Source organism: Rattus norvegicus, chromosome 1 (assembly GCF_036323735.1).
Source record: "Rattus norvegicus strain BN/NHsdMcwi chromosome 1, GRCr8, whole genome shotgun sequence".
Taxonomy (NCBI): domain Eukaryota; kingdom Metazoa; phylum Chordata; class Mammalia; order Rodentia; family Muridae; genus Rattus; species Rattus norvegicus.
Window position 1 is genome coordinate 61,412,171 of NC_086019.1, and position 24,264 is coordinate 61,436,434.

At 45.5% G+C, this 24,264-nt stretch overlaps 1 protein-coding gene across 2 annotated transcripts; it reads right to left on the reverse strand.

The window, feature by feature from the left end:
- Positions 1-1,457: 1,457 nt before the first annotated feature.
- On the reverse strand, positions 1,458-9,113 carry LOC134485061 (sperm motility kinase Y-like). 2 transcript variants are annotated; one of them, XM_063280867.1, is made up of 3 exons: positions 6,211-9,113; positions 3,590-5,161; positions 1,458-2,896 (listed from the first exon to the last, which is right to left on the reverse strand). In XM_063280867.1, exon 2 carries the CDS (start codon positions 5,139-5,141, stop codon positions 3,840-3,842), a length of 1,302 nt encoding a protein of 433 aa, XP_063136937.1. In that variant the 5' UTR covers positions 5,142-5,161; positions 6,211-9,113; the 3' UTR covers positions 1,458-2,896; positions 3,590-3,839. The 2 variants fall into 2 exon arrangements, with proteins under 2 accessions (XP_063136937.1, XP_063136936.1); XM_063280866.1 differs by having other exon boundaries at positions 2,177-2,896; positions 3,590-7,143.
- Positions 9,114-24,264: the final 15,151 nt, after the last annotated feature.

Here is a 24,264-nt window from a genome sequence, read left to right on the forward strand (position 1 = left end):
GATAATTCCAGATACTTTAATGTTCTCCCAGGCTGCACTGTGGGCTCTTGTGTGCCTCAATTCATCCTAGAAGTTCTTGGGAGCCTCCATGCCATGGCATAGGATATCTTTGTGTCCACACTGAGCCGAGTGATTCCATCCAGTATAGGATTCTCTCCCTATTGTTGAATTTTGGCACTTATATCTTTAGGAATGACTGCATATGGTCAACACACACTACCCTGGAAGACCCGAGAGTTCAAGGACGGCCAACTTTCACTTAAGCAAACTTGTCCACAGACTGCGTGGGTCCCATCAGCTGAGAGTAGCCTCCACATTGCAGTGATGTGCAAACTTCTGCCTTTCAGCCATGATGGACTTTAGGATCTAACCTGAGGACCCTACACAAGGCACAGGTAGGTGATGTGTAAATGAGGCATGTTACTGGGTCAGGTCTTCAGTGCAGTGTCTTAAGCTGTCAGGCTTTTGGGAGGGCATATGCTTCTCTATTAAATGAGCTGGCTCCTCTGAAGGCCTCAACTCTGCTGTGTCTGCGGCTCATGCTCCCTCCTCCAAGAATCTAACTGTCCCTAGCTCTCTGTGACTGGCTGGTCAGTCAGCCTTCATGCCACTCCACAGCCACTCTACAACACAGAGCCCACACTGTCCTCTGCAGAAGTTTCACAGGGCTGCTGCTTTAGTCTCTCTGTTGCGCTATGGGGGCCCAAAGTCAAGTTTCTTAGGTCCCTAGGTGTCCCTGAAAAGGCTTTAGAACAAGGTAGAGGTGAAGAAATCAGGAAATAACCTCCTGCGGTACTTCATGACTACCACTGGAGGGCTCTACACCTTTCTGGTCCTAGTGTGCCACTCAGCAAGCCCTCTCACTCACTCTAAGGTTCTGAGCCTGATGGAGAGGACTCCTGCTAAACCCAGTGTTCCCAAGAAACTGGCTGTACCGGCAGGGCTAACTGTAGAGGATTCTCCATGACCCTGAGAACAAAATTTGGAAATCTCAGGTAGGCAGGGTGTGTGGGGGAGCAACCAGGGCTGGATGGAGACCTTACCCAGAATTTGATCTCCAGCCCTGCATTCTGATTAGCATGAACTACACTCCTGTGAAGGTCTCTGGGTGGTTCCTGAAATTAGGTGGAGGAAGAGGAGGAGAAGGAGGAGGAGGAGGAGGAGGAGGAGAAGGAGGAAGAAGAAGAGGAGGAGAAGAAGGAGGGGGAGGAGGAGGAGAAGGAGGAAGAGGAAGAGGAGAAGGAGGAGGGGGAGGAGGAGGAGGAAGAGGAAAAAACAAGTAAGCAAGGACAAGACAGGCACATGGCCCGTACTCACTGCAGTGGCCCATCGTATCCTAGGTGTTTTCCTGCCCTAACTGTGAAGCAGGAACCAAACACCACTCCTCATGGGACTGTCTGAGATGAGGCCAGCTGTGGGTCTGAACTGTCAGCAAGGAGTAGCTGTCTGTGCCATACATCGAAGCATAGTGTCCCACATAAGCCCATCTCACAAATGATGCCATCTCCTCCCCAGTGTGGCTCAAGTAAGGGTTAGGAGTGCCTCATGAATGCCAAGCTCTCCCCTACTCCTGCGGACCCATGAATGGTGCCTTCTCAGGGCCCATCTATCCTGAGCCCAGGGAGCAGCCAGAGGGCATATTCATGCGATTTCATACTCAGATCAATCTGCTATCCTGTACCCCATGAGTCGGGACTGAACCTCAGTGCTCAAGACCACTTGTTTTTTTCTGGACAAGACTTTCAGAATGTGGTCACACACATTGTTAGTGACACATTGCATGCCCATGACTGGCATTCATTATAGCCCTGAGCACCCAGGGATTCAGATCAGCATTGGCCAGATCAGACTCTTTGCTACCTGGTCCTATAGCTCACCTCCACTGTAGTTCCATGTGTCCTGACTGCTGCAGCTGCACCAGAAGCTACCAGATGTCTTCCCACAGAATCGTACTGTAATGTGGGCTCATCCACAGACATCTCACACTCTCCCTGCTGGGAGTTAGGCTGGATGCCTCCTGTGTGAGAGCTGCCTTGCCTTGTGGAGCAGAGAGAGAAGCAGTGGAGGAGATGTTGTCTGTTGCTCTTATTGTCCTCAGTGCCCAGGGCTTCCCTGTGGTTTGGGTTCAGATCCAGCTCCAGTGAATCACTGATTAAATTCAGCCCATAGAAGCTGCAAACACCATGGGGCACAGGGTAGACCAGGAATGAGGGGCAACCAAGAAATCCAGGACCCTGTGTGGACCAGGGAAGCCAATAATCCAGGTCACCTCTCAGGCAGGATGCAAGGCCAGGAGCTCTGTGTGCCCAGACAGAGGTAGATGGGACCCTGACTCCCACAAAATGCTCCTTCAGAACTATTACATCATCAGCTTTGAGAAAGTCGTCCTCATTAAGGACTTTCCGCACAGCTTGCACTGCCATCTAACTCTGTCTTCCAGGGGTGATCCTCTTCAGGAATATTGACATGTCTTCTATGAATGGTTAATATTCTGATAATTTGTTTCATAAACATTGCTCAGCATAGTATCTGTCTCCAAAAGAAGTCATTCAGCAATTATCCCAGGACAGGGAAGCAAAGTCCTCCTCCTCTTCCTCCTCCTCCTACCCCTCCTCCTCCTTCTCCTCCTCCTTCTTCTCCTCCTATTCCACTTCTCCTATTCCTTCTCCTCCAGATTTTTCTCCTCCTCCTCCTGCTCTGCCTCCTCCTCATGCTCTGCCTACTCCTCCTCCTCCTCCTCTTCCTCCTCTTCCTCCTTCTGCTACTGCTAATGCTGCTGGTGCTATTGCTGTTACTCCTGTTGGTGCTGTAGCTTCTTCTGGTGTCTTTTCATTGGCCATGTGTCTGAAATCACCACCTGTTTACACACAGGATATGACAGAATTTCAAGATGGCACTGTGAAAGAAAAAAAGAATTTATTCTAAGCAAAAAAAAATGAGGTAGAATACTTAGATTACCATTTGCAGCTTTGATTGCTTTATTATTTTATTACTTCTTCTCTTCTACTTCTCAGTTAAGATTTTTGAAAGAAATCATTTAGAAATGTTACTAATCATTAGGCCTTAGGAACAAAAAAAAATCAGTATGCAAAAAACTATGCATGCATCCAGGATTCTGACCATCAACCATAACCCACAAACTAGGTTGTTGATACTTATTCAATGACAAACCTTGTTATTAATTTTAAGGCTTAATGGAATGGGACGTCACATTTGAAAAGATAAGACTCTGTTCTGCAGCACTTGGAATTGATGACCACATGTGCTAGGACCAGTAGCCCATGGAAGAGTCCAAGATCCCATGAACCTCTAGTCCTCACCCTGTGGGAGCTATTGGCCTAAGGGGGAGCTGGGGTCCATCTGAAGGGATGGGTCAACAAGACAACTCTGTAGAGTGGGGAATTCATCATTCATATTGGGTCCCTGCTGGGAAGAGGAGAAATCAAGAAGAGGCAGGAGGCTTGGTGTTGGGGAAACCTCATAAAGAACTTAGAGAAGATACAAGGTAAGAATTGTTGGGAAAATGGAAACCAGAGACAGAGGAAGGAGGAGCATAGAGCAAACTGGAAAGGACAAAGCACAAAGATACCTGGGCTATGCCTGCTGCTTGTTCTCTGGACTCTCCCTGAGGCTCATTTCTCGGGTGAAATGCTGTTCTGCCCCAGGCGAGGTTTCTTTCTCCTTGGCAAGCAGCAACAAAGATTAATCAGGGCATTTGCTATATTCATGGTCCACACATTAAAACCTCTGTGCCGGACCCTGCTGGAGATGGGCTTATCCTCTAATGGGGCTCTGTGGGAGAGTAGATTATCTTCTTTATTTCCTTGTTGCTACTCTTCTCACTGAAGATGCTTGTTGTTTGAATGCATGGGACACTCATGGCACTTTTGTGATAGTGGTAGTGCCCTGAGAGGACCAGGCACAGTTGACCTTCTTCCTCCTTTTGGATGAGCCTTCTGGCCATACTGATATACTTGACTGTGGGAGAATGACACCTGCAAGGTGCCAAGGACTGGCAGGCTTCCACTCCTCTTTCTTTGTAATCTAAAAGCACCTGCAGGATCAAGGCTAGGAAATGGGGCTGCAATGGGACGCACTTGCTGTGCCTGGGCTGTGCAGCCATACCCCGGGAGGGCCTGCTGTTGTAGGAAGTAATAAGTTGCCATTTCCTCATTATATTTTCTTTTTATTAGGGAGTATTTTATTACAGAGGCTTGAAATCCAATGCATTTCATCGCACCCAAAATTTCAGGGTCTGGCCTGAGGGGAAGCAGTTCTTCACAACGACCTGTGAACCCCTTCCCGTGTTCTTTGAACCAGGCATGTTTCACCACCTCACTGGCTGTTGGTCTATACATTGGATTTACTGTTAGTAATTGAGTAAGGAGGTTCTCCAGTTCTTCTGAAACCCCACAGGGGGTAGGATACACCCCTGCAACAACTTGTATTTGTAATTCTTGGATGATCACTGAATCAAATGGAAGCTTTCCCACTACCATATAATACAAGACCACTCCTATTGTCCACATGTCATTCTTCATCCCGTCATACAGAAGTCCAAGGAAGAGTTCCGGGGAACCAAAAGAGTACGCACCGCAGTGCTGGTTTAGCATATGTCCAGGTTGTGTTTCGGTGCTAAGCTGAAAGTCGATGACTTTGACCTTTTTGTTTTTATTGATCATTATATTGTCCACTTTCAGGTCTCGGTGAACAATCCCCTTTCCATGGCAGTAGCTCACTGCTGACAATATCTGTTCAAATATTTGCTGGGCCTCATCCTGCTCTTTGTGCCCTGACTCTCTGATGTACTGGTAGAGTTCTTGGCCTTCCACCAGCTCCATTATGAGGTATATTCTAGTTTTGTTTTCAATGACTTGTAAGAGAGAAACAATGTTGGGGTGGTTGATCTTCCTCATTATGTTTGCTTCTGTCATGGCTGGCTGGAACCACTGCTTGTTCTTTCGGAGAACTTTGACCGCCACTGGGGTTCCTGTGAGCTGGTGGTGGGCCAGGAGGACCTTGGCATGGCTTCCTTTTCCAATAGTCTTCAGTACTTTATATTGGGAATGAAAGGTTCCCTCCTGAGAGATACTGGGATCGGGCCTAGGAGGGGGTAACTCCTTCTCAGTCTCTGTAGGCATTTTATCAGTACTAATGCTACCTAAAAATAACAAAAAAAATGGAATCAAATAATGAAAAAGATGGAGCAATTCAGGAACTAAAATTACACATGTGGAACCTAAAAGAAACAAACGAAACAAAAAGAAAAAAAATAAAAACAAAGAAAAGACTAGACTAGAAAAATAGAATAAAATTATGAAAAGGGGGAAAATATGAAGAATCATAAGTAAAAGCCACCCAAATAACCAACCCCAAAAGAGAAAGCCAAGAGCACACACATACTAAATGCAATGATGAAAATAAAAATCGTCACACTACAATAGGATTGGGCAGCCAAAGCTGATCAATACTGTGAATGGATGTAGTTTGAAGAAAAAGGTCAGATGAAAGAAACGGGAGGAGAAACAATTAGTATAAGACAAAACAAAGAAATGTAAAAAGCCAACACTTAAGGGAAACTCCATTGAATTTCAGGACCTAGTGATCCACAAAACTCCACAACTCTCCAGAGCAAAATACTGAAAATTAAAATTAAACAACCACAAGGAATAAGGCAGTTAAATATCAGTGAACAGTAAACCTTAAACAAAGGCTGAAGAGTCAAAATGTCACAAAGGGCAAATTTGTATCAAGACTAAGCCAATGATTGCTTGTACTCAATAAATAGAGAAACAGGAATAATGTAAAAGGATGAAACCGCAGGACATTGAAAATGGAGATAGAGTGAATCATCCGACTGCACAAATGTATATAATCAAAGCAGTAATATAGCATGTGAGAACATAAAAACCACCACCAAAAAATGAAACCAGCAATCCATAATGAAGAAAGATAGAAAGAAAGAAAAATCAAAACCACAATAAGGAAATAGCCAGTGGTCTTGAGAATATATGGCCTAATTCTATCTCTTAAACACAGAAAAAAAAATCAAACCATAAATGAGCAGGCAGCCGTCTACGTAGGCCTTTAATCTGATATTATGGGGTTGGCATATCAAAATCCTGGGAGCCACTGGTCAGCCAACACAGGTACTTGGGCAGCTCCAGGCCAGTGAGAGAGCCTGTCTTGAAAATGAGGTTGATGACCTACCTTAGGAACAGGAGCCCGGGCTGATTTCTGGCCTCTAAACTCGCTTGCACTGAGGTGAAGGTAATATAGATACAAGAAGGGGCAAAAGGGGATGGGAACGTGTGTACACACACACACACACACACACACACACACACACACACACACACACACACATAGGCACACACAGAAGCACACACAGAAATACACAAAAGTGTACTTATACTCACACAGACAAACTCTTACAAACACCCAGATTCACACAAAACCCAATCACATATGAACAGGTACACACATACTTACACACAAGCACACCAATAAAAACGCACATCACAGACACACACAAACATACACACAGGGACACACACATGCACAAGAAAACGTACACACATACAAACACATACACACAAACCTGTAAACTCACACACTCCTACATATACTGACAAACACGGGCGAAAGTGTACACACAGTCACACACAAGCAAATCTGTCAACACACATCATCCTACACACATAGACACATACACATATACACAGTACAGTAAAATCCGATACAACCACACACAGCTCACTAGATAAAACCAAGTCGCAGAGGGCTCCACTCCACACCTCCTCTCAAAGCACTCAAAGAAATCCAGGCCTGGCTACAGCTTAACATCTGTTGGCTGGACCTCCTCACAGTCGCTCCTCATGAGGTCACAATAGGACCTGTCATGACATGGTTGGGAAGGGCTTCAAGGCTCTGGCTTCTGTGGGCTATGGAGAGACTAGGCTTTTAGAAATCAAAGCCTGTAAGATGTTTACCTCTCCTCAGTTCTCTGTTTTGAATATTTGCTGTGCCCCCTGCTTTAAAGTCCTCATGTCTATGCTCGCTGTGTCACTTTTTCTTTGAATTCTGAATGATTAGCCTAAAACTGATGGTACATATTTTAAAAAATGAAAAAAGACAAAGCTGTGTTCCTAAACTGACCCATCAAGATGACACTGTTCTCATAAATCCTCAGAAAGGCTCTAGTTTATCATCAAACACCTGAGACAAAGCTGCAGGGATAGGCAGAGCACTTGCCTCCCAAGGGTGAGGACTTGAGTTTGAATCCCCAAAACCCCCATCAATGTTGGATGCATCAGCAAAGCCCACAAGCTCAGCATCTGTGCAGTGGGGAGGGGTTGGGGCTTGAAGACAGGTGGTCTGACATGCAGGCGTGAGGACCTGTCCAGAGGATGGCCCCTGACAGGACATGGGGTAGTGGTATGCATGGACACCTAGGCACATAAGGGGGTATGCATATACATGCAGACACTTCCTCTCACACAGAGGTTGGCATGATGTATAGAAAACCAAGTCCATCCTGAGTGTAGGGCTCACTTTAAATATTAAGGTCCAGTGATGGAACAGGCGTGTATGAGGACAAGGAGCTCTGTGCAACTTGGGACCAGAAGGAACAGAGTGGCTGTGCTGACACAGTTGAAATAAATTCTCAATCACAGTCTGTGAGAGCCAGGTCACAGGACCGAGGCAGCTGTGTTATTTGTGAGCAGCCAGTGCAGCCAGAAGCTAACTATTGAGCACTGACTGGCCCAAGCCCAGAAAGGGTCTCTGTTTTTCAGAGTGCTGGGGGCAGAGCAGTGTGTAGCACTTTCCTTCTGAAGACTCTTCTGGGGTTTTGAATCCCCTGGAGAGGACCCTCATGGCTGCAGACACTAAGCCTGGGAGGAAAGATCCTCATCTGTGGAGTTCATTGAAAGACCTGAGAGCAGAAAAGGAAAGAAACAGGAAAATGTGCCACCTCTGCTCACTGTTGTTCAGCTTCTGCCTTTGCAGCTGAGCTCAGGTGCCCTGGAGTCCTCCCTAGCCTGAGTCAGTGATCTCAAGTTCAAGTCCCTACTTCCTGGTTTGTAGTATCAAACACAGCACAGTTTCAGGCAAGAAAAGCTGTGAACACCATCTAGACATTGCTGTCTACATTTGGGGGGACTGTTGAGCCCCAAAGGGAGCAAGGGCTACAAGGTCAGGTATTACAATAATGGCCAAGGTTGGAATCCAAGTCCCAATCTCCCTTTGCTCTGGGCAGAGGGTAGGCCTGGCAATTGGTTCTTGCTGTGTACATGGGGAGAATCAAAGGGACTTATGGGATCGCTGGCACAGACCGGCCCAAGCATGGCTTAGGGAGCCTCACACCAACTCAATATTTGATGTGTTCCCAGCTTTGTCTACCACCCTCAGCTGTGTGCCATTTTCGCTGCCTCGTGCAAGGGACTCTAAATATCTTCCTATAGAAGGCGATCAAGGAGGAGTTGCACAAGGAGAGGTGGCGCTCTGTGGGGAGGTTCACATGGGCTAACATATTAGAGGGCCACAGTCCCAGGACTGATACTGGGTGGACACCCTCCTCTGACATCCAACACAGAGATCTTTGACAGAGATCAAGAGAAGGCTTCTCTGAATAGCTGTGCAGAGCACCTCCGATTCATGGACTCAGGACTGACACCCATAGGATGCTTTTGAGGAGCCGATTGTGATTCAAGGGCTCATCTGCCTGGGTCCATGTGCCTCTAGAGATGAGCCCAGGACTTGGCTGTGGACGGTTATGGGGTCAGATCAGAGGATGGGAGGGGGCTTGTCCTTGGCTCCTGGGAGTAGTGCAATTTTTCTTTCCGTGCTCCTGCTTTTTTTGATTTTCTTTCCCTTGGCATAAGGAGGGACTGGAAGAAGTCTGTCTTTGGGGAGTGAGGCTGTCTGGGAAACTGCTCGCTATTCTACATTATCATGCAGCTGGGGGCTTGGGGTTGTTGGCAGGATAACCTCTGCACCATTCCAGTCTGCTTCTCTCCACTTTATCCATGCATCCCTGTCCCAGGGCTGGGAGACCTGGATACAAAAGTCCCACCTGTAGCTTCCAGTCCAGGGATGGAGTCCCTCAGTGAATGGATTCCAGATGGTTCTCTGTAAAGCAGCATCGAACAGGGTAGTTACTGAACATGTAGGTACATGCAGGAGGATACTGCACTGCACCCACCCACATTTCATATAAAACCAATCCTCATGCTCAGGTACTAATTGGTTCTATTTACACCTTTCACCATTTTTGCTACTCACTGTACTGTGAAGGGTGAATTTTTATTGTTTCACTTCTGCAAAGAGACAGAGTTTAGCATTGGAGACTCCCTATAGCCTGGCTGGAAGGGAGGCCTTAACACCCATGTGTCCTTCTAGGAAAAAGCTCTTTCATAGGATGCCTCCCTGAGTCCCAGGATGTGTGGAGGGCTCTGGGCCCTATCCAGGGTTGACCTCAATATATTAACTGGAGCAGAGGCTTCTCTCTGATAGAACAGTACCACCCTCCTGCAAGATGTCTATGATGGTTTGTATATGCTTAGCTCAGGGAGTGGCAATATTAGGAGGCGTGGTCTTGTTAAAGTAGGTGTGTCACTGTGGGCATGGGCTTTAAACACTTTTCCTATCCACATGCAAGCCAATCTTCCCCAAGCAGCCTTCAGATGAATATGTAGACCTCTCACTTACTCTGGCACCATGACTGCCTGGATGCTGCCATGCTCCCAGCTTGATGATACTGGACTGAGTCTCTGAACCTGCAATCCTGTGTCCATTAATGTTGTCCTCATAAGAGCTGCATTGGTCATGGTGTGTCTGTTCTCAGCAGTAAACCCCTAACTGAGACAATGTCGATGTTCCCTGCTTCAGCTTCCTGGCTATAGAAGCTTCACACATGAGCGGCATTCTCTTGGGATATGGGCCTAATAGGCTCTAGGCTGTCTGCTTGATCTGAGAGTGCTAGGACATCCTGCTCCTATGGGCATTGTTACTGTTCCCATGCAATACTGTGAAAACATCAGCAGGCTCCTGCTTTCTTACCCCCCTGAACACAATGCTGCCTTTTCCAGGATTGGATCCAACAGCTCTCAGAACCTCCTCAGGAACTATGTGTTTCCCAAGGATTACCTGCGCTTGCTTACACACCCCTATCCTGTGTTCTGAAAACTTTTCCAAGCCCATTCTTCTGAGACTGGTGAGTTCAGGACAGTAGTCCCAAGTGTCTTGTCCTACGCTGACAGTTCATTCTCATGAGGCATCACCTGCCCTTGACAGAGGATTTTTCCAAGGGGCATTGGATGTGCAGGAGAATTATGTGTGCTGACTCCTGTCAGATCAGCACAGGATACCATCAAGGCCCCATTTGCTCTTGATTTTGGAACTCATGGTCTTGGCACTGTCTTGTTGGTATTTAGGTCCCTGTCAGTCCCTAATTGAATTTTAGCATGGGAACCCAGGGCAGTTGTCTACAAAGATATTCCTAGTATGGACCACATCTTCACCGTGCCATACGTAAAGCACAACAAAACACCAGGCAGGCAGAGAACCCTCAGGGGCTGGAACTGGCATGTTCACACACTCTGGCTTGACCTTGGCCAGCAGAGATTCAGAGAACAGCTTCTATGTAGGAAGATCTCCTTCCTCCTCTCAGAGTTTAGGACATCTAGAGGTAGGCTAAGGTGCTGGCACACATGTGAGCAGGGTCAGCACTCTGGGCTTGTTCAGTGTCAAAGCCTCCCTGCCACCCCTGTATCACAGTCACAGCAGCCCATCTCATGAGAATTCTAGGGGTGCTGATATCCTGGATGAATAATCCATGTTCTGCTGCTAGTTTCTTTGCTTCCACATGGACAACTGAGAGAAGGGATTGATTAAATGTAGGTGAGGAAGCCCTGCAAATATCTACTTGGTGTTACCAAAGACAATGGGTTCTGACTGGCAAGATCTTTGAATTAGATTTTGAAAAATGCCACCTCGGGACAGTTAGTAGGTACTCTCAGGAAAGTGCAGCATGGTGGGCACAATGGGACAGGATCCCTGAGGCTGGTGCAGTGGGACAGGGTCGTTGGGGCAGGTAAAACTGAGTAGGAACCCTGAGCCAGGGACAACAGGGCAGGGACCCTGGTTCAGTTACAACAGAGCAGGGATCCTGGGGGAGATGCAATGGGGCAGGAGTCCTGGGGAAGGGATCTTGTAGTAGTGGCCCTGTGGCATGTGCAACTGATAGGGACCCTGGGGCAGGTGCACTGTGACGTGCACCGAAGCTGGAATGTTCAGACAGGTGTGTGTTTGCTTCATGCAGCTGCTGTCTGAAGTAGAGGACACTGGCAACTGCCCCAGAGGGGATTTTGGGAAGTCCTTCCAAGAATCCCTCAGCTCCTAACTGAGAAGCTATACATTCCACAGATGGGCCATTATTTAGAGGAGCAGATTCTAAGGGGGCTCCCTTCAATGAACAGCCAAAGAAAGCAGAAATGTAGAACAAGCAATTGCAGCAGCCATGTCCAAGGTGTTTAGCTCAGAAAAGTAGGACTGGAAGAAACTGATTAAGTCAAATCACTTATCTGTCTATCCATCCATCCATCCATCCATCCATCCATTCATCCATCCATCCATCCATTTCCCTGAGGGAAGTCAGCTTTTCTTTCTGAGAAGGTCAAAGCAGCGCTCCCTCGTGGTGACAATGAGGATTGCAGGCAGTGAGATAAGTGGGTATTTATTTATTTATTTATTTATTTATTTATTTATTTATGTATTTACTTATTGCATGATCTGTGATAGACTGCCACTTGTGTCCAGTCCCCATCTGCATCACCTGTACAACAAACCCAGTCTCAGTGTGACACAGAAGAGGCCTAACTGGAAAGTATGTCCTCTCTCTAAGGGACACTGTACGATAACATACTCTGGACTGCAGGTCAGACAAGGCCTGTGTTTAGGAGACTTGTGGACAGATGAATGTCTGTGAGTCTGGACTTAGACTCTGTGGAGGGCTCAGGTCACCTGACTTTCCTGAAGCTTCCCACTGTGATTTATTTCCCTCCTACAGAACCAGACACCTGAGCAACTGCATTTCCTGGTTATCCCCTAATCCTCTTACACTGTGTAGAGTGTTCAATCTCAGGGAGGGCCTGGGAATCTGAGAGACACCACTGAGCCCCCTGGGCCTGGCTGACTCAACCTGAGGCTACTCTGTGTGTCTTCATTTTGCTCACCCTCCAGAGACCTCAAAAGGCAGCAGTGAGCTTGCTGAGAGGTCAGGAACCTCCATATTGGCCCAAGAGCAACTGTCCTTCTTACAGGTTAATCCACAGAGCTTGTAATTCTGATTGGTGAGACAGTCTGGAAGAGTGAAAGATGTCACCTCCCAAAGACAAGTGCTGTGCTAGTGGACACTGAGGAACTTCAGGGATCAAACCCTTCTACATTCTTCTCCACCCTCTCTTGTTCTTCCTTGAGATGTTTCCTGCAGATCTAAAAGATCCAGGCAATCCATGACATGGTTTTGAACATTTTCTCGACATTTTATTCATTGCCTGATAACTAAGACAGGGTAAAATGTATTTATTTATTTATTTATTTATTTATTTATTCATTCATTCATTCTTTCATTCATTCAATCATTCGTTATACATACGTACAGGGTAGCTGTATTTAGAAAGAGCAGAGAGGGCATCAGATGTCATTAGAGACATTTGTGAGCCTCCATGTGTTTGCTGGGATTTGAACTCAGGACCTCTGGAAGAGCATTCAGTGCTCTTAGCCACTTACCAATCTTTCCATTTTCCAGGCTAACTTTTTTAGTTCCAATAATTTCTTCTTTATTCAGGTTACATCCTGATCCCAGTCACTCTCCCTCTTCCCTTCCCAGTCCCACCTTAAAATCCTTTCTACCATAATGCTCTCCCTTCTCTTAAGACAAGGGGAGAGTCCCTTGGGTACCACACCACCCAGGGACTTCTAGTCCCAGGTGGACCGAGCACATTCTGCCCCACAGATTTACAATCAGGCAGTCCGGGTATGGGTAACAGATCCAATGCAGGCAACACAGACAGACAGTCCTGGATCTACTTGTCAGATGACCCACATGGAGACCAACGGCAGATAGCTAACCCGGCTCTGGGGTGGTTGCACAGGCTCTAGCATACTCCATGGTCCAAGGTATCTGATGGTAGGGGACTTCTTGTAGTGTTTTAACCCAACCAGTTTGCTTGGCACTCTCCCCCACTCTTCCACAAGACTTCCCGAGCTCCATCTGAGGATTGGCTGTGGCTTTCAGCTGCTGAGTGAAGCCTCTGGAGACAGGTGTGCTACTTTTCTGTCTGCAAGTAAATCAGAAAGAATATCATAAATAGCGTCAGAGGTTGTGTCTGTCACATGAGACAGATCTCACTTTGTGTCAGTCATTGATTGGTTGGTCCCTCAATATCTGCTTTACCTTTATCCCTGCACACTTATTGGCAAGACAGATTTCGAGTTGAAGGTTTTGTGAATGTATTGATGTCTCCTTCCTCTTCTAGAAGTCTTTCTTGTTACAGGAGGTGGCCATTTCATATTCATGCTCTGGTAAGCCTGCAAGGGAGGCTTTGTGTTGGGTCCAGTAGTTAAAAGCAAGACCTGGGAAGAGGAACTGCAGAGTTGTGATCTAGGACTTCCTGCAGCAGCCAGCTCTGGGTCCTTGGATCCTAGGCAGGCTTTGCAGTCATAGAGCTCCATCCACTGCCCAAGTCCCATCCTGACACCTTCTCCATTTCTATTACAGACCATTGTAATTCTGGCAGAGTCGCTCTGTCCTGGGCCCGATAGGCCATCCTACCCTGGAAGAACAGAGAGTTCAAGGACGGCCAAATTGCACTTAAGCAAACTTGTTCTCAGACTGTGTGGTTGCTCTGTCTTAGCTCTCATAACACACTTTCCTCTACGTTGCCTTAGGCTGTATCCTCCAAGCATCCCACCATGCATCAGCTCCATATCCTGACGAACCTACCTTAGGGTCCCTGATAATTCCAGATACTTTAATGTTCTCCCAGGATGGACTGTGGGCTCTTGTGTGGCTCACGTTGATCCTATAAGTCCTTGGGAGCCTCCATGCCATGGCATAGGATGTCTCTAAATCCTCACCGGCCTGAGGGATTCCATCTGGCACAGGATTCTCTCCCTATTGTTGAATTTTGGCACTTATGTTTTTCAGGAATGACTCTGCATGTGGTCAACACAAACTACCCTGGAAGACCAGAGAGTTCAAGGACGGCCAACTTTCACTTAAGTAAACTTTTTCACAGACTGTGTGGGTCCCATCAGCAGAGAGTAGCCTCCACATTGCAATGATGTGCAAACTTCTGCCTTTCAGCCATGATGGACTTTAGGATCTAACCTGAGGACCCTACACAAGCCACAGGTGGGTGATGGGTAAATTGGGCATGTTATTGGGTCAGGTCGTCAGTGCAGTGCCTTAAGCTGATAGCCTTTTGGGAGGGCATATGCTTCTCTATTAAATGAACTGGTTCCATTGTTGGCCTGGACTCTGCTGTGTCTGCCGCTCATGCTCTCCTCCAAGTCTCTAACTGTCCCTAACTCTCCTTGACTGGCTGGTCAATCAGTCTTCATTCTACTCTAGAGCCATTCTATAAACACAGAGCCCAGACTGTCCTCTGCCGACGTTTAACAGGGCTGATGGTTTAGTGTCCTGGGTTCCCTATGGGGGTGCAAACTCAAGTTTCTTAGGTCCCTATGTGTCTGACAAAAAGCCTTTAGAACAAGGTAGATGTGAAGAAATCAGGAAATAAACTCCTGCAGTACTTCATGTCTACCACTGGAGGGCTCTACACTTTTCTGGTCCTGGTGTGCTACTCAGCAAACCCTCTCACTGGAAGGCTCTGTGCCTGAAGCAGAGAACCTCTGCTAAACACAATGTTACCAAGAAACTGGCTGTATCTTCATGGCAGCCTGTAGAATATTCTCCACGACCCTGAGGACCCAGTTGGGAAAACTTAGGTAGGCAGAGTGTGGGAGCCACCAGGGCTGTATGGAGACCTTACCCAGAATTTAATCTCCATCTGTGCATTCCGATTAACATGACCCACACTCCTATGAAGGTCTCTGGGTGGCTCCTGATATGAGTTGGGGGAGGGGGGAGGACAAGGAAGCTGGGTCAAGACAGAAGCACTGTCCTTACTCACTGCGTCTGGGCTTGTTCCTGCCCTAACTGTGAAGCAGGAACCAAACACCCACGCCTCATGGGACTGTCCGTGATGAGGCCAGCTGAGGATCTGAACTGTCAGCAAGAAAGACAGGAGCTGTATGTGCCACAAACCAGAGCACAGTGTCCCGCATAAGCCCATCTCTCAAATGATGCCATCTCCTCCCCAGAGTGGCTCCAGTCTGGGTTAGGAGTGGGTCATGTATTCCGAGCTCTCTGCTACTCCTGCAAACAGAGCAATGGTGCCTTCTCATGCTCATCTATACTGAGCCTAGGGATCAGCCAGAGGTCATACTCATGGGAATTCAGACTCAGTTCAATCTGCTATCCTGTAGCCCATGAGTCTGGACTCAACTTTAGTGGTCAAGGCCAGTGGTTTATTTCCTGGACAAGACTTTGAGAATGTTAGTGACACATTGTATGCCCTTGGCTGGCCTTCACTCTAATAGCCCTGAGTGACCATTCCAGCCTGCACCCAGGGATTCAGATCAGCATTGGCCAGATCAGGCTCTTTGCTACCTGTTCCTATAGCTCACCTCCACTGTAGTTCATGTGTCCTGGCTGCTGCAGCTGCTCCAGAACCTACCAGATGTCTTCCCACAGAATCCTGTAGTCTCTGTGGGCTCATGCACAGACATCTCACACTCTCCCTGCTGGGAGTTAGGCTGGATGCCTGCTGTGTGGGAGCTGCCTTCGGCTTGTGGAGCAGAGTCAGAAGCAGTGGAGGAGATGTTGTCTGCTGCTCTTAATGTCCTCAGTGCCCAGGGCTTGCCTGTGGTGTGGTTGTGGTCCAGCTCCAGTTAATCACTGATATAAGTTCATCCCATAGAAGCTGCGTACCCCATGAGGCACAGGGAGGACCATAACTGAGGGGGAACCATGCAATCCAGGACCCTGTTGGGATCAGGGAATATTCCAGGACCCCTCTCACGCAGGATGCAAGGCTAGGAGCTCTGTGTGCCCTGACACAGGGGCATGGGACCGTGACTCCCATGAAATGCTCCTTCATACCTATTACATCATCAGCTTTGAGAAGGTCTTCCTCAGTAAGAACATTCCACACTGCTTGCCTCTGCCATCTTGCTCTCTTTTCCCGGGCTGCATGCCCTTAGGAACATTGACATGTCTTCTATGAAAATTAATATTCTGTTAAATCATTTTGATAAACAGTTCTCAGCATGATATCTGTGTCCAGAAGTAGTCATCAGCAATTCTCACGGGGACAGGGAATCAAAATATTCCCCCTGCTCTTCGTCCTCCAATTCTCCTCCTCTTCCTTCTCTTCCTCCTCCTCCTCTTCTTTCTCCTCCTCTCTTCATCTTCCTCCTCCTCCTCCTCCTACCCTCCTCCTTCTCCTCCTCCTGCTGCTGCTGTGCCTAATGCTGCTTCTGCTATTGTTGCTACTCATGTTGCTGCTGTAGTTTCTGCTGGTGTCTTTTACATTGCCATGTGTCTGAAATCACCTACTGTTTATACTGAGGACATGAAAGAATTTCCAGATGACACTGTGAAATAGACAAGACAATTTATTCCAAGCATAAAAGACAGTGAGGTAGAATTCTTAGCTTACCATTTGGGGCTTTGATTTGCCTTACTATATTATAATTTCTTTTTTCTACTTCTCAGTTGAGGTCTTTGAAAGAAACCATTGAGAACTACAACCTATAAAATTCAATAGATCACTAGGTCTTAGGAACAAAAAAAACCAGTATGCAAAATAATATGCATGCATGCAGGATTCTGACCATCAACTATAACCCACAAACTAGGTTGTTGATACTTATTCAATGACAAACCTTGTTAATTAGTTTTGAGGCTTAATGGAATGGGATGTTACATTTGAAAACATAAGACTCTGTTCTGCAGCACTTGTGATTGATGACCACATGTGAAAAGATCAGTAGCCGCTGGAGGAGTCCATGAGCCCATGAACCTCTTGTCCTCACCCTGTGGCAGCTATTGGCCTAAGGGGGAGCTGGAGTCCATCTGAAGGGATGGGCCAACTAGAAAAATCTGTAGAGTGTGGAACTCATCAATCCTATTGGGTCCCTGCTGGGAAGAGGAGAAATCAAGAAGAGGGAGAAGGCTTGGTGTTGGGGAAACCTCATAAAGAACTTAGAGCAGATACAAGGTAAGAATTGTGGGGAAAGTGGAAACCAGAGACAGAGGAAGGACCAGCATAGAGCAAACTGAAAAGGACAAAGCACAAAGGTACCTGGGCTATGCCTGCTGCTTGTTCTCTGGACTCTCCCTGTGGCTCATTTCTGGGGGGAGATTCTGTTCTGCCCCAGGCGAGGTTTCTTTCTCCTTGGCATGCAGCAACACAGCTTTATCAGGGCATTTGCTATATTCCTGGTCCACCCCTTAAAACCTCTGTGCCGGACCCTGCTGGGGATGGGCTTATCCTCTAATGGGGCTCTGTGGGAGAGTGGGTTGTCTTCTTTGATTTCCTTATTGCTACTCTTCTCAGTGAAGATGCTTGTTGTTTGAATGCATGGGACACTCACGGCACATTTGTGATAGTGGTCCTGTGTAGGTGTCATCGGTAGAGGCCTGAGACGACCAGCCACAGTGGATCTTTTGCCTCCTTTTGGATGAGCATTCTGGCCATAGTGAGATACGTGACCATGGGAGGATGACACCCGCAAGGTGCCAAGGACTGGCAGGCTTCCACTCCTCTTTGGTTCTAATCTAAAAGCAGCAGCAGGATCAAGTCTAGGGAATGGTGCTGCAACGGGACTCACTTGCTGTGCCTGGGCTGTGCAGCCATCCCCCTGGAGAGCCTGCTTTTGTAGAAAGAAATAAGTTGCCATTTCCTCATTATATTTTCTTTGTTTTAAAGAGTGTTTTACTACAGAGACTTGGAATCCAATGCTTTTCATGGCATCCAAAATGGCCGGGTCTGGTGTGAGGGGAAGCAGTTCTTCATAGGGACCTATCAAACCGTTCCAGTGTTCTTTGAACCAAGGGTGTTTCATCGCCTTTCTTGCTGTTGGTCTAAAGTTGGGATTTACCCTCAGTAATTTACTAAGGAGGTCCTCCAGTTCTTTTGAAACCCCACAGGGATCAGGATATACCCCTGCCACTACTTGTCTTTGCAGTTCTTGGATGATCACTGAATCAAATGGGAGCTTTCCCACTACCATACAGTACAAGACCACTCCTATAATCCACATATCATTCTTCGGCCCGTCATACCGATGGCCAAGGAGGAGTTCAGGGGAACCAAAAGAGTACGTGCCGCAGTGGTGGTTTAGCATTTTTCCAGGTTGAAATTGGGTGCTAAGCCCAAAGTCGATGACTTTGACCTTTTTGTTTTTATCAATCATTATATTGTCCAGTTTGAGGTCTCGGTGAACAATCCCCTTTCCATGGCAGTAGCTCACTGCTGACAATATCTGTTCAAATATTTGCCGGGCCTCATCCTCCTCTATGTGCCCTGACTCTCTGATGTACTGGTAGAGTTCTTGGCCTTCCACCAGCTCCATTATGAGGTATATTCTCGTTTCCTTTTCAATAACTTGTATGAGAGACACTATGTTGGGGTGGTTGATCTTTCTCATTATGTTTGCTTCCATCATGGCTGGCTGGAACCACTGCTTGTCCTTTCGCAGAACTTTGACAGCCACCGGGGTTCCTGTGAGCCGGTGGTGGGCCAGGAGGACTTTGGCGTTGCCCCTTGCCCAATTGTCCCCAATACTTGTTATTGGGAATGGAAGTTGCCCTCCTCAGAGATACTGGGCTCGGGTGTAGGGGTTGGTAACTCCTCCTCAGTCTCTGTAGGCATTTTATCAGTACTAATGCTACCTAAAAATAACAAAAATGGAATCAAATAATGAAAAAGATGGAGCAATATAGGAGCTAAAATTACACTTGTGGTACCTAAAAGAAACAAACAAAAGAAAAAGAAAAAAAAAGAAAGACAAAGTAAAAACTAGACTTGAAAAATAGAGCAAAAGTATGAAAAAGTTAAGGGGAAAATATGAAGAGTCATAAGTAAAAGCCACCCAAATAACCAACCCCAAAAGAGAAAGCCAAGAGCACACACATACTAAATGCAATGATGAAAATAAAAATCGTCATACTACAATAGGATTGGTCGGCCAAAGATGGTCAATACTATGAATAGATGTTCATTGAAGAAAAAAAAAAACAGATGAAAGAAACGAGAGGAGAAGGAATTAGTATAAGACAAAAAAACAAATATAAAAAGCCAACACTTAAGGGAAAACTCCATTGAATTTCAGGACCTAGTGATCCACAAAAATCCACAACTCTCCAGAGCAAAATACTGAAAATTAAAATTAACCAACCACAAGGAATAAGGCAGTTAAATATCAGTGAACAGTAAACCTTAAACAAAGGCCGAAGAGACAAAGTGTCACAAAGGGCAAATTTGTATCAAGTCTAAGCCAATGATTGCTTGTACTCAATAAATAGAGAAACAGGAATAATGTAAAAGGATGAAACCGCAGGACATTGAAAATGGAGATAGCCAGACCCGGTGAGAGAGAGACCCAACCGCCTGGTCAGGTGGGCACTCCTGAGGCTGCAGAGCGGAAGAGACCACCAACACTGCTCATCCCTGCCCACATCCCTGGCCCAAGAGGAAACTGTATAAGGCCTCTGGGCTCCCGTGGGGGAGGGCCCAGGAGCAGCAGGACACCTGCCAGAGACACCGCCGGACCCTGAAGGAAACAGACCGGATAAACAGTTCTCTGCACCCAAATCCCGTGGGAGGGAGAGCTAAACCTTCAGAGAGGCAGACAAGCCTGGGAAACCAGAAGAGACTGCTCCCTGCACACACATCTCAGACGCCAGAGGAAAAAGCCACAGACCATCTGGAACCCTGGTGCACTGAAGGCCCCGGAAGGGGCGGCACAGGTCTTCCTGGTTGCTGCCGCTGCAGAGAGCCCCTGGGCAGCACCCCACGAGCGAACCTGAGCCTCGGGACCACAGGTAAGACCAAATTTTCTGCTGCAAGAAAGCTGCCTGGTGAACTCAAGACACAGGCCCACAGGAACAGCTGAGACCTGTAGAGAGGAGAAACTACACGCCCGAAAGCAGAACACTCTGTCCCCATAACTGACTGAAAGAGAGGAAAACAGGTCTACAGCACTCCTGACACACAGGCTTATAGGACAGTCTAGCCACTGTCAGAAATAGCAGAACAAAGTAACACTAGAGATAATCTGATGGCGAGAGGCAAGCGCAGGAATCCAAGCAACAGAAACCAAGACTACATGCCATCATCGGAGCCCAATTCTCCCACCAAAACAAACATGGAATATCCAAACACACCAGAAAAGCAAGATCTAGTTTCAAAATCATATTTGATCATGATGCTGGAGGACTTCAAGAAAGACATGAAGAACTCCCTTAGAGAACAAGTAGAAGCCTACAGAGAGGAATTGCAAAAATGCCTGAAAGAATCGCAAAAATCCCTGAAAGAATTCCAGGAAAACATAAATAAACAAGTAGAAGCCCATAGAGAGGAGATACAAAAATCCCTGAAAGAATTCCAGGAAAACACAATCAAACAGTTGAAGGAATTAAAAATGGAAATAGAAGCAATCAAGAAAGAACACATGGAAACAACCCTGGATATAGAAAACCAAAAGAAGAGACAAGGAGCTGTAGATACAAGCTTCACCAACAGAATACAAGAGATGGAAGAGAGAATCTCAGGAGCAGAAGATTCCATAGAAATCATTGACTCAACTGTCAAAGATAATGTAAAGCGGAAAAAGCTACTGGTCCAAAACATACAGGAAATCCAGGACTCAATGAGAAGATCAAACCTAAGGATAATAGGTATAGAAGAGAGTGAAGACTACCAGCTCAAAGGACCAGTAAATATCTTCAACAAAATCATAGAAGAAAACTTCCCTAACCTAAAAAAAGAGATACCCATAGACATACAAGAAGCCTACAGAACTCCAAACAGATTGGACCAGAAAAGAAACACCTCCCGTCACATAATTGTCAAAACACCAAACGCACAAAATAAAGAGAGAATATTAAAAGCAGTAAGGGAAAAGGTCAAGTAACATGTAAAGGGAGACCTATCAGAATCACACCAGACTTCTCGCCAGAAGCTATGAAGGCCAGAAGATCCTGGACTGATGTTATACAGACCCTAAGAGAACACAAATGCCAGCCCAGGTTACTGTATCCAGCAAAACTCTCAATTAACATTGATGGAGAAAACAAGATATTCCATGACAAAACCAAATTTACACAATATCTTTCTACAAATCCAGCACTACAAAGGATAATAAATGGTAAAGCCCAACATAAGGAGGCAAGCTATACCCTAGAAGAAGCAAGAAACTAATCGTCTTGGCAACAAAACAAAGAGAATGAAAGCACACAAACATAACCTCACATCCAAATATGAATATAACGGGAAGCAATAATCACTATTCCTTAATATCTCTCAATATCAATGGCCTCAACTCTCCAATAAAAAGACATAGATTAACAAACTGGATACGCAACGAGGACCCTGCATTCTGCTGCCTACAGGAAACACACCTCAGAGACAAAGACAGACACTACCTCAGAGTGAAAGGCTGGAAAACAACGTTCCAAGCAAATGGTCAGAAGAAGCAAGCTGGAGTAGCCATTCTAATACCAAATAAAATCAATTTCCAACTAAAAGTCATCAAAAAAGATAAGGAAGGACACTTCATATTCATCAAAGGAAAAATCCACCAAGATGAACTCTCAATCCTAAATATCTATGCCCCAAATACAAGGGCACCTACATACGTAAAAGAAACCTTACTAAAGCTCAAAACACACATTGCACCTCACACAATAATAGTGGGAGATTTCAACACACCACTCTCATCAATGGACAGATCATGGAAACAGAAATTAAACAGTGATGTCGACAGACTAAGAGAAGTCATGAGCCAAATGGACTTAACGGATATTTATAGAACATTCTATCCTAAAGCAAAAGGATATACCTTCTTCTCAGCACCTCATGGTACTTTCTCCAAAATTGACCATATAATTGGTCAAAAAACGGACCTCAACAGGTACAGAAAGATAGAAATAATCCCATGCGTGCTATCAGACCACCATGGCCTAAAACTGGTCTTCAATAACAATAAGGGAAGAATGCCCACATATACGTGGAAATTGAACAATGCTCTACTCAATGATAACCTGGTCAAGGAAGAAATAAAGAAAGAAATTAAAAACTTTTTAGAATTTAATGAAAATGAAGATACAACATACTCAAACTTATGGGACACAATGAAAGCTGTGCTAAGAGGAAAACTCATAGCGCTGAGTGCCTGCAGAAAGAAACAGGAAAGAGCATATGTCAGCAGCTTGACAGCACACCTAAAAGCTCTAGAACAAAAAGAAGCAAATACACCCAGGAGGAGTAGAAGGCAGGAAATAATCAAACTCAGAGCTGAAATCAACCAAGTAGAAACAAAAAGGACCATAGAAAGAATCAACAGAACCAAAAGTTGGTTCTTTGAGAAAATCAACAAGATAGATAAACCCTTAGCCAGACTAATGAGAGGACACAGAGAGTGTGTCCAAACTAACAAAATCAGAAGTGAAAAGGGAGACATAACTACAGATTCGGAGGAAATTCAAAAAATCATCAGATCTTACTGTAAAAACCTATATTCAACAAAATTTGAAAATCTTCAGGAAATGGACAATTTCCTAGACAGATACCAGATATCGAGTTTAAATCAGGAACAGATAAACCAGTTAAACAACCCCATAACTCCTAAGGAAATAGAAGCAGTCATTAAAGGTCTCCCAACCAAAAAGAGCCCAGGTCCAGACGGGTTTAGTGCAGAATTCTGCAAACCTTCATAGAAGACCTCATACCAATATTATCCAAACTATTCCACAAAATTGAAACAGATGGAGCCCTACCGAATTCCTTCTACGAAGCCACAATTACTCTTATACCTAAACCACACAAAGACACAACAAAGAAAGAGAACTTCAGACCAATTTCCCTTATGAATATCGACGCAAAAATACTCAATAAAATTCTGGCAAACCGAATTCAAGAGCACATCAAAACAATCATCCACCATGATCAAGTAGGCTTCATCCCAGGCATGCAGGGATGGTTTAATATACGGAAAACCATCAACGTGATCCATCATATAAACAAACTGAAAGAACAGAACCACATGATCATTTCATTAGATGCTGAGAAAGCATTTGACAAAATTCAACACCCCTTCATGATAAAAGTCCTGGAAAGAATAGGAATTCAAGGCCCATACCTAAACATAGTAAAAGCCATATACAGCAAACCAGTTGCTAACATTAAACTAAATGGAGAGAAACTTGAAGCAATCCCACTAAAATCAGGTACTAGACAAGGCTGCCCACTCTCTCCCTACTTATTCAATATAGTTCTTGAAGTTCTAGGCAAAGCAATCAGACAACAAAAGGAGATCAAATGGATACAGATCGGAAAAGAAGAGGTCAAAATATCACTATTTGCAGATGACATGATAGTATATCTAAGTGATCCCAAAAGTTCCACCAGAGAACTACTAAAGCTGATAAACAACTTCAGCAAAGTGGCTGGGTTTAAAATTAACTCAAATAAATCAGTAGCCTTCCTCTATACAAAAGAGAAACAAGCCGAGAAAGAAATTAGGGAAACGACACCCTTCATAATAGACCCAAATAATATGAAGTACCTCGGTGTGACTTTAACCAAGCAAGTAAAAGATCTGTACAATAAGAACTTCAAGACACTGAGGAAAGAAATTGAAGAAGACCTCAGAAGATGGAAAGATCTCCCATGCTCATGGATTGGCAGGATTAATATAGTAAAAATTGCCATTTTACCAAAAGCAATCTACAGATTCAATGCAATCCCCATCAAAATACCAATCCAATTCTTCAAAGAGTTAGACAGAACAATTTGCAAATTCATCTGGAATAACAAAAAACCCAGGATAGCTAAAGCTATCCTCAACAATAAAAGAACTTCAGGGGGAATCACTATCCCTGAACTCAAGCAGTATTACAGAGCAATA